Raw genomic sequence first — 16298 nt, 5'->3', positions numbered from 1 at the left:
TATAACTCAGTTATGATGGCTATGCTTAATTTTGCAGCATTTTTCATTTGCCAATAATAACCCATGATTTACAGTTTGTTTAAAGGAGGAATTCTCTGTTTGAAGATTATCTTGAATATGCTGTCTTGTGTTTTGCGTGTTTTGGGATGAAAAGATACGCGATTTCCTTCTCATCCGTGTTTCACAATCTAATTTGATCCGTGTTCCTAATGAGTTGCCTTAAAAAAGTTCACCAAAACGTGTTCCAATGTTTGGCACATAAAAATACTTCTGACTGTAGAAATCCTTCAGCCTGATTCCAAATTGTCAAAGGCATGATGGAGACAGTCGTGTTGTATTTGGATTATGGCCATTCCATTTGCAAACATTCGGTTTCTTTTCTAATCTGTCTTCTAAACCAGAAGCAGCGTCTGAAGCCAGTAACTGACACATAATCAAACGGAATGCGGATTTGACATAGATTAGATGAAATATGCAGTCGGACACCTTCTAATCACCAAATATTTGACCCACAACATCAGCCTTATTTAGACCTGTTGAATTTGTCTTCTGCTTGTTGGACCAGAAAAATTAAGCGCAACCACTCGCCGTGTGAGAAAAGGAGAGCGAGGGGAAAACAAAAAAAAAAACCTTCACTCAGCCAAAAAAGTTCTCAGTAAATGACTTCAAACTTGACATTTTTTTGGAAGCGTTCACAAAAACCATTGCCAAGTGTGAAGTTAATTGGGTGAATGGTTGTTGAGAAAAGCAAATACACATTGAAACAGGGTCCCGCCTGTACAAATGATAAGATGACCCCGGCGGTGGTCTGTTTAACATTGCCACTGGAGGCACAAACTCCAGCCTGCTTGTGAGGTCTCTGGGCATGAGTGAGCTTGGATGAGGGAGGATAGGGCTCTGGGGCGAGACAGACTGCCAGATACTGCTTTTCATTTGATACAGCAGAGAGGCTGTGAGCCAAATAGGCAGCATGCTGGAGATCACAGGACACACTAATTGTTTCTGTCCGCCCGGAGACTTGACTGTTCGTCTGTTCCAGTTGTTCAGCGCTACACAAATGGGCTGAGGTAATATTAATGGCACCGTATGCAATTACAAATGAATAAAACATTAGCTATAGTCATAATTTAAAAGAGAACACATGACATGATACATCAAAAGCTGAAGCTTGGCTTGCACCTATCACTTTATTAGTTTTTACTGTTATAGTTTAGCAAAGCAAACATAGAATGCTGAAGGCATCTTTTCTTTGAATTGTTATTCATTTGATCTTTAGTATGGCACCACTGAAAGTAATTTATGAATCATCTGAACATTTAAAGAAACCAAACATATATTTTAAAACCAACAGAGGAAAAAGCAGAGAAACCGTTTATGATCGTATTAGCCATGACATGATTTACTGAAAATTACAAATCGTCTGCAAGCATTACACAACCTAGAATTTACCTCCTCTAAGTCTGTAAATGTGATTTGATAGTTTGATATGAAATAAGGCAGATTCTTCGATACAATTAGACAATCTGGTAAGAAGACAAGCGAAAAGCGAGAGGACTGTAAATTCCCGTAAATGGCGGTGAAGTTCAAAGCAATTTTCGAGCATGCACTGGAAACAGCAAAGAAATGGGGTGAACTAATCGATTTGTTAAAAGACGCTCACATCCTCTTTATCGTGCGTGGGTGCTGATGAGCGGTTTCCTTTTAAAATGAATAAAGCTGTGGTTTCCACAGCAGAGTAGATCAGTCATGGTCAGCGTTGTTCAAAGATGAAAGGCCTGGGAGTGGAATACCTCCTCAGACCTTTTCTGAATTAATGTATTGCCTGTTTTGGCAAAAAAGTGGGGGATTTGAGTTGTAGCACTGTGTGAGGAGACGTGCCAGATGTCAGTGTATTGCACTCCAAACATCCAAGGTGTTGTCAGGTATTTTACTGTTGAATGTCGTCATGCCTGTGGTGGCGGTATCTCGGTTGTTTGAGCAAAAGGATGGCAGATGTTAGGCATCACCTTGCTTTAAGTGTAAAGATGTCTGAGCTGTGGCTGTTGTCTTTTCGAAAGGATTAGTATGCTTTTACAGGGGAACAGAATAAACAAAACAGACTTGAACCTGGTTTATCATATCGCATCCAGCTCTCAAAATGATGTCATGTGGAACACACAATGAGGTATGGCTCATCTTTTCTGGCTGATATGTTCGAGTCCTATCGTAATGTTTTGTACATACATACAGATACGTACATACATTGGTACTACAGGGAGGAGGGGATCTCTTAACAGATTGGGAAAAGCTAAATCAAGTCGGAAATGTGAGCATCTTGGGAGTAATTGGTAGTCCTGGGCAAGTGACAGAGCCCACAATGATATGGGCCAGTCTGAAACCAGAATGGTTGGCCTTCGCACAGTTTGCTGGCTGTCAGATGAGGTTGATTGTCCGTTCCTCAGCTGGTCATTCTTTCTTCACAACAGTATCTGCATAGAAAACAAATGAAACGTTCGCCTTTAAGTTCCAGCGGTCTACAAATTAAGAGACATCACGGACGTTCGGGATAAATAATCAAATTCTTATATATTTTGATTCAATGAGTTAGAAAACTTTTGATAAAGGTGGTGTCAGCTGAAGATTTTCAGATATTTCTTGATAAAAATTGTTTTTGTCCACATAGCTGAGTCATACAAGGAGGGGGGTGTCTGATGATCATGATGCCGTGTAACTTTGTGACAAAGTAGGGTAGAACAATGACAATGGCACCATATGAGGGCTTTAAAATGTATCCTTTCTTTCAAACTAAAGATAACTATGTAACTGTCATTTATTGGTCTTTTATTGCAGAGTGCATTGTCTTGACCCGAACTGTGAATCACGCAGTTTCATCTGCTGGCTTGCGAAAGTGTCATTTCCCAACATTTCCATTAACAGTCATGTAATATGGCTCAAGATGCCTCAAAACCGCATAAACAACACACATAACCACCACTGCATTCATTGTGACATTTAGTTGTGAATTATTTTGATGCGACTTTGACCTGAAGATGTATCTTGGAAACTTGAGTCATTTCACATTCAAGACTTCTTTTCCTTTGACCCAACTGTAGTTACTTTATTTTCCAAGGCTTTCCCCAGGTAGACCATTGTTATTGAAGGGCCCCAAAAAAGAAAAAAAAAGAAGCTCACCCACTTAAAAAACCTATTGATAATTAATTAAATGATTTTATGACTTTCAAAAATATCAAATATTAGCACCCCCCCCTCAAATAAAAACCCAAACAACCAAAAAACCAAAAAAAAATTGGACATCGGCTACAAAGAAAACAAAATCAAGGTCAAGCAAAATTTGATTCTTAATAATGCAAAGTAAAGAAGGCGTCAAATTGAAGTAAAGAGATAAAAAACATTTTTATGCATTGATATCCAACAGATGACAAACCTTTTCTAGTTTTCATGGTCTAATTTTACGTTAGTTTTTATAGTGTAATTTCACATAAGTTGTTTTATCTCAGGATTTGCCTCCATACTTAAAATAAACATTCTTCAACATGAACTGTGTTTAGAATCTTTTCCAGGAATAATTTGACAGTCTAAATCTTTACAGTGACTTTGACTGACAGAAGACTTGAGCCCGAGAAGAAATACATAAGATTTGATGTGTAATGTGATATGCACCGTTGAGAAGTCAGGTTATTCTGCTGACTCACTGAGGCGAGAAACTTGCAGGTGAACTCTTATATTGTAAATGTGAGAAAACGTGACCTGCAGTTTTTTGCATGGTCCACCCAACCATAAGTCTTCACTTCAGTTTGGTTTCATGTTGCACTGCATTTTGACTTTCAACTCAAGTGCATCTGATAAAGATACAAATAAATAAATATGGAAAGAGGAGGTTTGTGTCAGATATAGATACCAAAAGGGTTCCTTGTGGCAAAAGATGCATGGAGATCTTCTAATCAGATGAGATAAGGTGTCATAAAAGGGGGAATGAGTGGAAAGGTAATACATTTGTGATTAGCACATTAGCAGCAAATTACAGATGGTAATTAAGAGGTTAGGGATTTGTCATGACCCAGAGTTTACTCACATTCTCATATGTTATATAGAGAGAGTGTGAAATTGAATGATAGAAAGACCCATTCCCATAGTTTAGTGACTCTGAGCTATCCCTTGTGACCGATACAAAGTCATTTATTTCGTATCTCCAATCTTAACTGAATAAAATGTGCAACCTAGTTCCTTTATATACAATTCAGTGCTGAGGCACACCATTGTTTGACAGCAGGCTCTTCTTTGGTACCCTGTCTTGAATTGTTTAAGCTTCCTTCATTTAACACCACCCGGTTTGTCTCTGCCAATTTATTTCATTTGCTATTAGTCTGTCCTATTTATGCAACCCAGACAATCTGGTCACAACAGTTGCTTAATGAATTTTCCTGAGCTGGAAACTTATGCCAAAATCTGAATCTCATCATTTGGCTGAAATGCTGTGGAGAGTCGCACATGGAAAAAATGCAGACAAAGAAATGCATAGAACTCTCTGTAGATGCCTGCATTCAAATGACATGCCTTCTTATTATGCCCAAATCTCAATGGAGACCTGAGAATAACAACAGTGTGGTATCCTTATCAAATATGATTTATTTGCATGATTACTGTCCCTACAGTCTGCAATGTCTGCACGTTGAAATAATACGCACTGCAAACTTGATTTATTAAATGTCTGATAGTATAGTTTGTGGGTAATTCATCACACTCAATCTCCAAAGATGTGCTGACACATTTATACCAAAATATCAGGGTCATTGCTGCAGTTCTGAAATTGGAAGTAAGGGTTTACAGATGCATTTGGCCCTGAAGGAACACATGTGAACTGACTTACTGACGACTTCGCCTACAAAGACCATGCAACAGAGATAGACAGGGGGGGTAGGTGAAGTTTGGGTGAAAAAAATCAAAACACAATAAATAGAAAAGAAAAAAAAAATCATGGCCACAATGAGGTGCAGCTGAATAAAAATCAGCTGAATAATGACAAAATGTTTTTGAATGCTAAGGTTCTGAATTCTGCAGCTTTTGCCAGCAACAAGAATATGCAGGGAAATAAAATTTTGCTCATGCATATGCTCGTACCTTTGGACTGAATGCTGTCAAGTAGAACTGATTCAGGTTCGTCTGATTTTTCAACACGATCTTTCATTCCATCTAAACAAGAGAAAAGCAGTGATATGAAAGCTATGATCAAGCAATCTGCTGGCAATCCAGTGCAGACAAGCATCAAAACAATCTCTTTGGCTGGCAATGGCACAGAACTGATTTCACAATGTTAATAGCTAAAATAATGCCACAAGCCTGTGTCCAGAGAGGACCAGAAGTTAGTAAATATGCCTTCTTTGTGTTTTCCTCTAGAATTAAATATTTGTGAATTTTGAGGCTTTGAGAGTCCCTACCAATTTTGTACAAATTGACATTTAATTTGTAGAGTATAAGTGGGCAGCGGGGTAATTGGGGGTTTCCTGTAAAGCCGCAGGATATTTACTCACCTCCATTACTTGTGTCAGTCTTGTTGGTCTCAGAGACATCTGAAATGTAGAGCACACAGAAATAGTTATGTTACACAACGTTACTTCTTCTATCCATTAGCACTTGATGAGAAGTGATTAGAGGATTAGTTACTCTGCCTTTGTAAAAGGCTACTTTTGTAATCAAATTACTTTCTGCCCCCCAAATGAAATTACTGAAACCAGTCAAGAATAAATTCCTATAAACTGCTGCAGATTTACATTCGAATGAGTAAGGCCTGTATTTGAGAGTCTCTCATGCCTGGAAATTCTGTTATTTCCTAAAGAGTTATACAAAAAAAATGTACAAAACAAATCCAGGAAGGGAGAGAGATGCATGCAAAATTAATTACAGAGTGTCATCCCTGTAAGGCAGCCTGAGAACCCTTTTCCTCTCCCCACATCCGCTCCCCCTCTATTCTCTGTGTTATCTCTGCAGTCACACAACTCCTTCTTCCTCACTCCCTGAGCAAACCTTGCTGCCCCCCCCCTTTTTTCGCAACAACAATTGACCAAACAAAGCAAACCGTAAAAATAACCCTTTTCCCCAGGCAGTCCAGTGATGATGTAAAATACAACTGCTTAACCATGATAGAAGTGGGTGTTTAGAATTCAAAGTGTTGTCTGTGTTTTGTAGCAACCAGCAGCTAGTCTGTCGTCAAGGTCGTAAGAAACACTGGTTCTTTGGTTGCAATTGCAGGTTCGTATATGTGAGCCAGGTTGCAGAGTTACTTTGAACAAGTGCAATGTTTTGGCTTAGCACACCATCGTTTTGCTCTGGCACCCGTTACCAGTGGCCATGTAACAAGAGAGTAGGTCTGATGCAACAGTTTGAAGTCAGGTTTATAATTCCTAATAGACCGGTAGCTGAACAGGACTGATTTAAAAATGCACGGAGGATGAAGCAACAACCTAACCATGCCTTTTTGTTTCTTTTTGTTCCTTTAATCTAAGGAATAGAACCCTTTGAGTGTACTGTATGTGCGTATGTAAGGGAATTTTAGGAATTCATTGTCATCACTAAAAAAAGAGGTCAGATGACTAACATCAGGTGGTGCATGCATTTTAATATGATATGCCTGTGATCAGGATTTTTGATGAGATCACCTTTGGATTTACTTGATTAGACAGCCCCTCTCCATGTTTGTTTTGTGGAACAGCTATGTTTTTACCCCCCGCCAACACACGGTACTCATTCTGAAATCTTTGAACTCTCTCAGAAGTTGTGTTTTAGTGCAGCCCTATTACTGTAAAAATGTCAGTATGATGTAAAATTACCTTTTTAAAACTCTGGACAGGTTGAATTGTTTAGTCTCATGACACAACTGACACACTTTGCAACATATGCAACTAAAGCAGGCACAGGGTGTTTATTATGCATCATAAAGTTAAATTTATTGCCATCAAAGCATTTTCTTCCAAGACCAGCCAATCATTTTGTTTGCAATGGGACTGTCACGTTTTTACCTCATGCAACAAACATCTTGGTGTAATATCATCTTGGCACTGAATATCCATTCCACAAAATGATGAGGCGCTTGATTTTTTTTCTCAGTTCAACCCAGTTTTCAACCAAGACCTATCACTTTTTTTTCCATAAACATCATCCCAGAAGTACAAGAAAAAAAAAAAACATGAAGGAGCCCTTGCAAAAAAGATGGCTTCATACTTCTTTCTCCTTGAGCCTTCATGACCCCAACAAGTCGATCATCTCTCAGTGTGAAATAAAGCCTTTATTTCATCCAGACAGGCTGAGAACAGGTAGTTGTCATGCTGACATTTTTACTTTGGCAAATGTGAAACATCATAGATACCAAATCTTCTGAGCTGTGAAAAAAAGACTCTTTTCAGAGGTGCTCTCAAATGTTTCCGACTGGATGTTTTTAGACAGCACCTGGGTTTTCATTTAGGAAAATAATACATTGGTGAACAAGGGCCAAAACAATTTTATTGGATAATCACAAGCCGGATGTTAAAGCTGATCTTGACTATGTAAATGGTTTAGAAACAGAAATTCCTGCATGTTTTCCTTATTATGCAAGGTAGCATGGCTGTATTCAGCATTAGAACCTCACAAAAGGAAGGGGCTTAATTCAGTGCTTCTTTCTTTCTTTCTTGCTTGGTTTGGGTGCAGGTGTGTGAGCAGGAGGAGGAGATTGAAAGTGCTTTTTTGCCCCAATTGGGCCACTTTTTAATTCAAATTTTTCATATATGTACTTCAATTTTTACTTGTTTTTCTGTCTTTCCTTCTTCTTGTTTGCATTAGTGACCCATTACTTGGTTTATTCGATTGATTGATTGCCGGGAGGTGTGCCCCGGCATCTGCCTGGCAGTGCCGGCTAACTGGAGCCACGGTGTCCCGCTGGACAGCACAGTGTCAGTTGAGGGAATACTGCTTGCAGTCAATGAGCAGGTGGGACATGAAAATCTGACATACGCATCCAGAATTAATGAAGCCGTGGTAGCCTTCCTGAAAACCAAAGCCCATGTCCATCAGCTGATTGCAAACAGCATGGCCATCAGCAATACCTTTGTACAGATGTCTCCTTGTCTCATGTACCTCCATTCATTCCAAACAAACTGTTTGAAAACAAATTTAGAAGGGTTTGGAAAGTTCGCCAGCGGCTTTAAAAGTGTGTGGCCTGGGATGCAGGGACCCTAGGCTGAAGCATGTCCAATCCCTAGGAAGGGATGTGCTTATGTTTTTGGAGGCACAATCACAGACTCTGGGGTACTCCTTCAGAGTGACGTTCGGAGATGCTTCCCACATGGTTTATGCTAGCTTGGGGCAAATGAAGTGTTTTGATTGTGGGGATTTCGGGTACAAATGGTTTGCTTGCCCACACCGGAATCGGAAGGCGATCTGGTTACTGATGGCGAGTGGGTGCGGGCTCTCATCGCAGCTGGGTGCGATATTCCTGCAGTGCCTCCAGCCAGCAAGCTGGCAAATCCTAATCCTTTGGACGAAAGGAAAAAGTACTGTCTAAAAAAACACGTCAGACTTCTGAGGACACCAACAGCAGGCAAAACTGTAAGGAAAAAAAAGTAATATGATCATGTATCACTCCTGCTTTTTCATCTGCCCTGCCGTCTATCATGTCCTGGTGTTGCTCTTCCCCCCCTCCATGCTGTTCCTAAGAATGGGCTCCTTAGACATCAATGGAAGAAGAGACTTAACATAGAGAGCACTAATCTTTGATGTCTGTTGCCAGAAAAAGCTTAATATGCTATTTTTACAGGAAAAACTCACAGTTCAGTGGGATGAGGTGGACTGGGCTTGTGATGGGGTGGACCCTATTACCTCAGCAATGGAACCACCACAAACACCATCCTCCTCAAGGCCTCAGTCGGATTCTATCTTTTGCCTAGTCAACGTACATGCACTGAAAAGCGGTGCAGAAAGATTGAACACGTTCCACACTCTCAAAAATTAACTTTCGATATACCAGCAAGAAAATATCATTGTGGGTGGAGATCTGAATTGCACTCTTGGTGATACAGTTGACAGAAAAGGTAGGGAGTCCACTCAGACCCTCTGAACTGCCATATCCTCCAACCCGCTGGATGCTTATAGGATAAAAAACCCACACATCTAACAGTACACCTGGGTCAGGACCTGTGGCAGTCAGGTGTCAGCAAACAGACTCGACAGGTTCTAAATCTCAAAGACCCTCATACCCTAATTACTTACATGTGACATAGCCCAAATTGGCTTCTCAGATCACTATTTAGTTGCATTTGAGCTAGTCACGACCCCTGGCCAACGGGTCAAGTCATCTTGGCATTTCAAGAATAGACTACTACAACACTTGCCCTGCTTCCAAAGACAGGAAGCTTAGGCATGCTGAAAAACTGGAGGCCTGTGGTCTTTCTGTGTGGGGACTTCAAAATCCTGTCCACGGTACTTTCCAACAGACTGAAGGGTTTTCTTGGTAACATCATACGCAGATAAATGCTATTTGGTCATGCTGCGGAATATAATGGATAACATCTTTCTAATGGGGGACGTTTTTGATGTATGTGACAGTTACAATGTGAAAACAAACATAATAGCCCTGGACCAGGGAAAAACCTTTTATAGGGTGGACCAATCGTACTTGTTTTTGGCACTCATGGCATTTGGATTTGGAGACAATTTCATATCCTGGTTGTGTTTATCATGATGCGCTATGCTTAAGGACTGAGGCCTTCAGGGGAAGAGACTGGGTAGGAGTAAAAGACAGAAAAAGTGCACGGCTGTCAAAGTGAAGGTGGTTAATGCCTCAGCTGTCATATAGGGGAAGGGTGCTTACCATAACAACCTGATTGCCTCGACTCTCTGGCACAAGCTCAATGCACTAACACCACCAAGGTGCTTGCTAGAGGAGATCCACAGGTTGAGCATAGACTTCCTCTGATCTGGAAAACACTAGATCCGAGCGGCAGTGCTCTATCTTCCAGTTCGGAGTGAGGACAAGGCCTCACTCACATCTTCAGTTGGGTATCAGGCTTCAATTTGCATACAGCAGAGGATAATTTACGATTGTGGACCCAACTGGCTGATGACCCCAAAGTTGCTTCTAAAAAAGATTGGTCAGATAGGTTGATAATGGGGGGGCTGTTTCACAAAGCTGGGTCATCTTTAACAGCTAACCACTTCTTCCTTGAATGCATTTAGGGAATCTGGACACAGCAACTCTGTTAGGCTGGTTGCCGGAGTCATCGACTACAGATTCCTTTCACTGACAAGCTTGATGGAGCTTCAAGCTACAGATAAAAAAGACATCAATGTAACCTCGGATCAACTTGCTAAGTCGTCAACAATTATCGTAAGTGAAGGTAAAGAAGGGGCTCAGCTTCTTTGGACCGGACACCTCATTGAAGGGGAGACAGGTGACCACCTGTGAAAGATTGTGCATGACACTCTGGCCACGAACAGTTTCAGATCACAGTTTTAATCTGGAGTATCAAGAGATCGCTTGTTCTGCTCATACCCTTAAACATTCCCTTCTTGTTTATTGAATACCCCAATTTTTCTGCCACTGTTTAGTTTCTTGAAGTGTACGTGTTACCTTAACTTTCAATTAGTTTACTTTTGGTCCCAAGAATTCAAAGGATAACAAGAGGGTATTGATTTTGTATTCTTTTTGTTTGGCTTTGCCACATTAGTCATTTGGCTTACCTGGAAAATAAGGCTCGTGGCCAAGAGTATGAGAATCCGGTCACAGTTTTAAAAACATTAATTAAAACTTGTTTAAAAGTGGAATTTGATTTCTTTTTATGAACAGCAACCTGGGGACTTCTACTTGGGCTGTAGGAGGCATTTTGTATTCTGATAACCATTTGTTGACAAAAGCTGACTTTCTCACTTTCTAGTTGATCATCCTGCCAGCTAAAAGTATCTTTACATTTTCCTCTTTTAATGTATTCTTGTCAAATCCGATCGTTTGAATAAAGGATTTTTTAAATTCAACTCAAATTCTTTCTTTTCTTCTTTAATATAACAAAAACAGCCCGGAAGCTAGGGTAGCATCCCCTTTTCTATAATATCCAGCACTGATCAAAACAAAGCAAAAAAAGCACAGAATTCCAATTGATTGCAGCCCTGCAAACCTGCCCTGCCTCAAGCTCAAAGGGAACAGGAACATTAGTCTGCCTTCACACTCTAATTTGCCTCCTGTGTGTGCTGACAGTAGAGGGGCTATCATTTAGGGGAGGATGTGAGGATGCTGTGGTAAACACATAAACAAGAAGGGAGAGAGAGAAAAATGGTTCCCTGTCAAGGCTCTGGTGAAGGAGAGGCACAGTCCACAGAGCGCTGATAAGGAAAAGGGGAGAGAAACGGTAGACCACAGTGACTCGTTTAGCAGGAAGCTAAACATCTTACACTAGTGGTTTGAAACATCAGAACCAAAAATGCTGCAGTATAAATGACAATGCTTCCAATTCTCCATTTTTGGATCACAAAGGGTATCTAATTTTACTTCAATTTCTTCATATCAAAGAACTATAAATCCTTCATCATTTCATTGTCTGGGATGTTGTGATTAAGTTTTCACACAAAATTTGAGTAAAAGTAAACTACAGTCTGAAAATAACAAAAAAAAAAAAAAAAAAAATCAATTGAGAATTTCAACTTTCTTTCAGGTTTACCATCACTCCAGCCTTTGTGAAGTTTTGTGAAAACATCAGAGAAAGAAAATCCATCAGTATCTGGGGGAGGATGATCTATCTGAGAATGTGAGTGTGTGCGTATGGCCAGATTTGCACATGTAAGAGAAGGGAGAGGAGAGGAAAGAGTTGGGCATAAGTCACACCCGTATGCAGACAAGCAGAAAATTACATCCACCTCAGCCTCCATCCTTTCATTAGACAAGAGATTGTTAGCGTTTTGTTGGTCAGCACTACTGTACAGCACAAAGAGTATTTGGCCTTTGTAATGTCCTTTCAAAGGCCTTTTCAATATTCGTATAAACTAGATAGATTATTGATTTATAGATATGCAGTTTTTCCTCTCATTATTATTTTGTTTTGTCTTCACAACACATTTGTCAAGATCACGATCTGTCTCACCGGGGAAGCAGCCTCCATGGGTCACTTACATGGCGACACGGGAACAGTCTCTGTTTAATGTGCCAGACAGGAGCCTTAGGCGGAATGAGAAAGTTCCTTTTGTCCCAAAGCCACAGGACATTTTTCTTTCTTGTATTCACCACCTCTTTCTCTAAAGAGGCAGAAGAAAATCGATAGATGTGTAAAGGTGTCTGTGCCCTACAGTGTCAGTTCCCTCAAAATAATTTTTTCCCTTCATTTGATCCTCAAATGGTAGCGTAATGCGTTAGTCTGCTCTGTCTGAAGGTGTTAGAGCTTTGATCCGAGCAAGCTCACACAGGTGTCCGACTGCTAACTGTCAAACAATGTGATCCCTTACAATCTCAGGGGGCACCTGAAAACACTTTTACTCACAGAGTTGCTTCGTATACCCTGTTTCATTCTTATTTAATTCAGAGATATTTTCCCAAATATATCACAATAGAAAAACATACTGACTGAAGCCCTTCGTTTCAAGTATTTCCTTTTGTGTGTATTGACAGAATAATTGGAAAAGATCTTGGGTTCAGCAGCCTTTATGATAAGATGGGAGCAAGCAGTCTGTCTGAATGGTACTCTGTCTTGGGAGCATTATATAGGAAAATATCGAGTTCCCTTCCAAATGCTATTGAAAACTTTCATTCCTTTTCAATGTGTGAGAGCAGAATTAATTTCCGAATGCCAACTGGGTGGCCTGTTAGGAACTGCACCACAGGGTCATGTATTTTAAACAAGTATCGAAGAACCCCTCATTGAACTTTGCATGGATTAATAGCTTTGGGCTCAGTATGACTACTGCAAAGATAATTAAAGACATCTCCTCGCTTAAGCAAAACAAGAACGCGTAGACCTCAACAAGTGCCTGACCAAAAGAACTAATGAGCTGGTAAATGTGGAAAGCAGCCCATTTTCATATGTTAATCTTAAGTTTGTGCAGGCTTGTGTATATAGCTTAGCAGAATGGGCTGCCAGTCTCAAAACAGGAAATAAAGGCTTTTGTATGGAAGGGGGGAGAGCTTTTGATGGCTGGAGTTTTCTTTGCTATGAGATGGAACACTGTCTGACAATCTGAGCCAATTACAGAGCATTGAGCTGTGACCTGCAGGCTAGGGAGACGAAAACAAGCCTGCTCAGTAAACACTGACTGCCCGTCTCTACTGCTATACTCCTAAAAAGCCAAGAGTCTTCATTAATATTCCGCCTTTCTTCTCCCGAAGAAAAGGCCGTGGGGTTGTGGACACTAAGAAGAATTGTTGTTCCCTGCGGGCAAGGATAACCTTGCAGTAGTGGCTGTGGCGAGGTAGCTGACTCAGGGTAGGGTCTCTTAACAGACTGAAAAGGCCAAAGCTCATTACACAGGCTTGGACTGTACTTGACAAGATAAGAAAACACAGACATGTCTGAATGACTGAAACAGAACTGGACAGTATACCATCTGCTCTGGGGTTAACAAACAACACAGAGAAAGTGCAGATGATTAGAAGGCAGCAAGCAATGGCAAGAGAAAAGAGAAAGAGACAGTCGACAACATATGTTGCAAGAAAAAAAAATGAAAGGAAAAACACCACTGGCAAAACTTTGATAAGACACGGGGATGAAAGCAAAAGGAAAGTCGGTAAAAATGTGTCCACTGGCGAAGTCTCTCACTTGATCTCTCTGTTAAGTCTTTCTCTACTTTGACCAAAATAGTCTGATATAGCTGTAGTGGCGTTTCAGAACACAAAAAGTAGATTAAAAAAGGGAGTGGTAACAACAGATATATGGCGTTGGAAGGAGTAAGTGAATAACTGATTAAGCGAAGAAGTAAGGAAGGGATAAAACACAAAAATAGATATTGAAGGGAGCAAATGCAAAAGAGGCCTCCCCCTGTGTGACCTACATACCTGCTGTCAGTGGTGGCCTGCTCCTCTCTCATCACTTGGTGAATAACTTTACATAATCTTCAGATCCTCCCGGTACTGTAAGTAGCCCTGCTGTAGGAAGCTGCCTGCTTCTGTCTTCGATACCTATTGTGGTTCACTATATCAGTGCATTGGCAGCCTTGCAGGGGAGCGGCTGTTCTTTTTCACAAAGGTTATGTGGGGGAAAACCTTCAAAAGATTAAAATGGGACACCACACAGCTGTGGAGTTTGTGGGAACATCAAGGCTGTGAATGTTTGTGTGTACTGGAAGAGATCGCAATGATGAGCCAACTAATTTGCAGTTACAAAGTGATCCCTATTTTGGGAGGCCAAGGTTTTCTATCGTAAGATCTTGGATCAAACAGATCAACATAATCAAAGTGCTGGTTTAGATAGTAAAACTAGGATGCCTTGCAGAACTGCGTTCCATCACTGAAAGGTCACCAAAAAAGCAACTTGCCTGTCTGACATAAGGAAGATGGGCTAAGTGCCGACCACAACATCAAAACCACCGACCTAACATTGATTATCTGATTATAACATCAGAAAAGGGTAGGATACATCGAGCAGAAAGTTATTGAAGATGATTTGTTATAGGCAGAAAAAAATGAAAGCGTAAAGATTTGAGACAAGGTCAAAGTCAAGATTGTGATGGATAGGTTACAGTGTCTACAAAATGGCATGTCTAATAAAGTGTTGGTGCTGGCTGTGAAAGAAAATTGTTGCGACATGAAACATAGCCAAAGAGAAGATGCCCTTAGAAGTTGTGTCCTAGTAAGTTCGACGCCTCAGGAAGGGTCAGAAAGTAAAGGCAAGTATCTATCTGGAAAGCAAAAAAGGACAACCCAAATGTATTTTACTAACATTCCTGGCACGATAGATATGCGATAGACATCACGACGAGGCACAACAGAGACATTAAGCAGCACTACCTTTTTTTTGGCTATCGTGCAAATAATTATTTGTCTTACTTCTCTGATTATAATCATTGATATATTGGGAAACCTATCACTTAAAAGTCATTACACTTTAACCATTATTTAATGGTGTGGTCCATTGTAAAGTCAAAATTGTCATAGTAATAATTAAGTTTCAACAGCAATTATATATTTGACTTATTAACAACATGAACCATTTATTTGAAGCAACTGTTCAGACAGATACAACAATAACAAAATGAGTAAAAATGAAATGTAACGTTAAAATGCTGCTGCTGATTTTCACCTTATTTCTTCTTAATTCTTTTGACATGTCACCTGCACTTGAAGGAAATACATAAAACTTGCTTGCTTTGAGGTATAACAACAGAATTGTCATTGAGCATCTCTGTTGGGGTTACTTTTGGTATCAAACAAGACTAAAATCAAATCAAAGAGAGTGAGAAAACTGTTTGGAGGCACATGGGCAACAAGTTAAGATAACAACCACTGTCTTGTATCTGTTGGCATTTTGAATGTGTTCCTTGTGACTAGAATATGTTTAAGATGAAACAAATACATATTTGATGCATGTCTTTCGTCTGATAAATTCTCACTGCGCATAGACTCGATTCATTTGTGATTGTAGAGAACCAAACAGAGGGTTGAAACAAGAGGGCTGATCAAAAGAGGAGCTTCAAAGGAAAGCAGAAAAAGTGTGTCCCTTGCAGTCAATGAGGCACCCTCTCTTTGATGTGAGCTTCAGGGCCAGGGGTGACCAGCGTAATGGACATTGTGCACATTGTTGGACTATTCTCTACCTCCAGATAAATGATGACGATCCTTTGCATGTCGCCCCTGTTTCTCATCTACATGAGTGCATTGCAAAATTAGTGACGGTTCTGCCGTATTTAAGGTAAATAACTCACTACAACCAAACGATGCTCCATAGAATAAGGAGACATTTCATATTTTTATATCCAGTGACCTCAAAATTACCACATAAATAAGGGGTCAAACGGAATTCAATGACAAAAGCTTCGATGAAAAAATGGGTAGTCTTTATACTCAAGAGGTGTCACAACAGGTCTGCAATTTGTACTGTGGCCAATGTTTTTGGACTTTATAGCTTAAACAACGATAAAACCACAACGATAACCAACCGTATTCATCGAGTTGTGGCCAAAGTCCCTCCCTGAAGAAGAACTTGATGTTACAGTATACAGTATTATGCCAAAGGTTAATTGTGTGCTGTCCTCATTAGTCAGTGAAGTAGATTCCCATGTCCCATTGTTCACAAAAAGACTGTGACATAAGGGCACAAATAAGCCAATTAAACAAAGCTTCAAATCCTCTCTTCTTC

General features: G+C 40.2%; 1 protein-coding gene across 3 annotated transcripts in view; it reads right to left on the bottom strand.

Moving 5' to 3' along the window:
- Positions 1 to 1162: 1162 nt before the first annotated feature.
- macrod2 (mono-ADP ribosylhydrolase 2) overlaps positions 1163 to 16298 on the bottom strand; it is a 412763-nt gene continuing 397627 nt past the window's right edge. For all 3 annotated transcript variants that reach the window (XM_086167072.1, XM_086167081.1, XM_086167089.1), the window contains 3 exons: positions 5529 to 5567; positions 5119 to 5190; positions 1163 to 2468 (listed from right to left, as the gene is read on the bottom strand). In XM_086167072.1, the coding sequence (XP_086023198.1) occupies positions 2446 to 2468; positions 5119 to 5190; positions 5529 to 5567 (134 nt within the window). In that variant the 3' untranslated portion in view covers positions 1163 to 2445. The remainder of the gene's footprint in view (positions 2469 to 5118; positions 5191 to 5528; positions 5568 to 16298) is intronic.

Source organism: Fistularia commersonii, chromosome 2 (assembly GCF_037954325.1).
Source record: "Fistularia commersonii isolate RoL2024-O1a breed Wild chromosome 2, RoL_Fcom_v1.0, whole genome shotgun sequence".
Classification (NCBI taxonomy): domain Eukaryota; kingdom Metazoa; phylum Chordata; class Actinopteri; order Syngnathiformes; family Fistulariidae; genus Fistularia; species Fistularia commersonii.
Note: the sequence above shows the minus strand (reverse complement) of the source record. Positions and strands in the feature narration are given on the sequence as shown.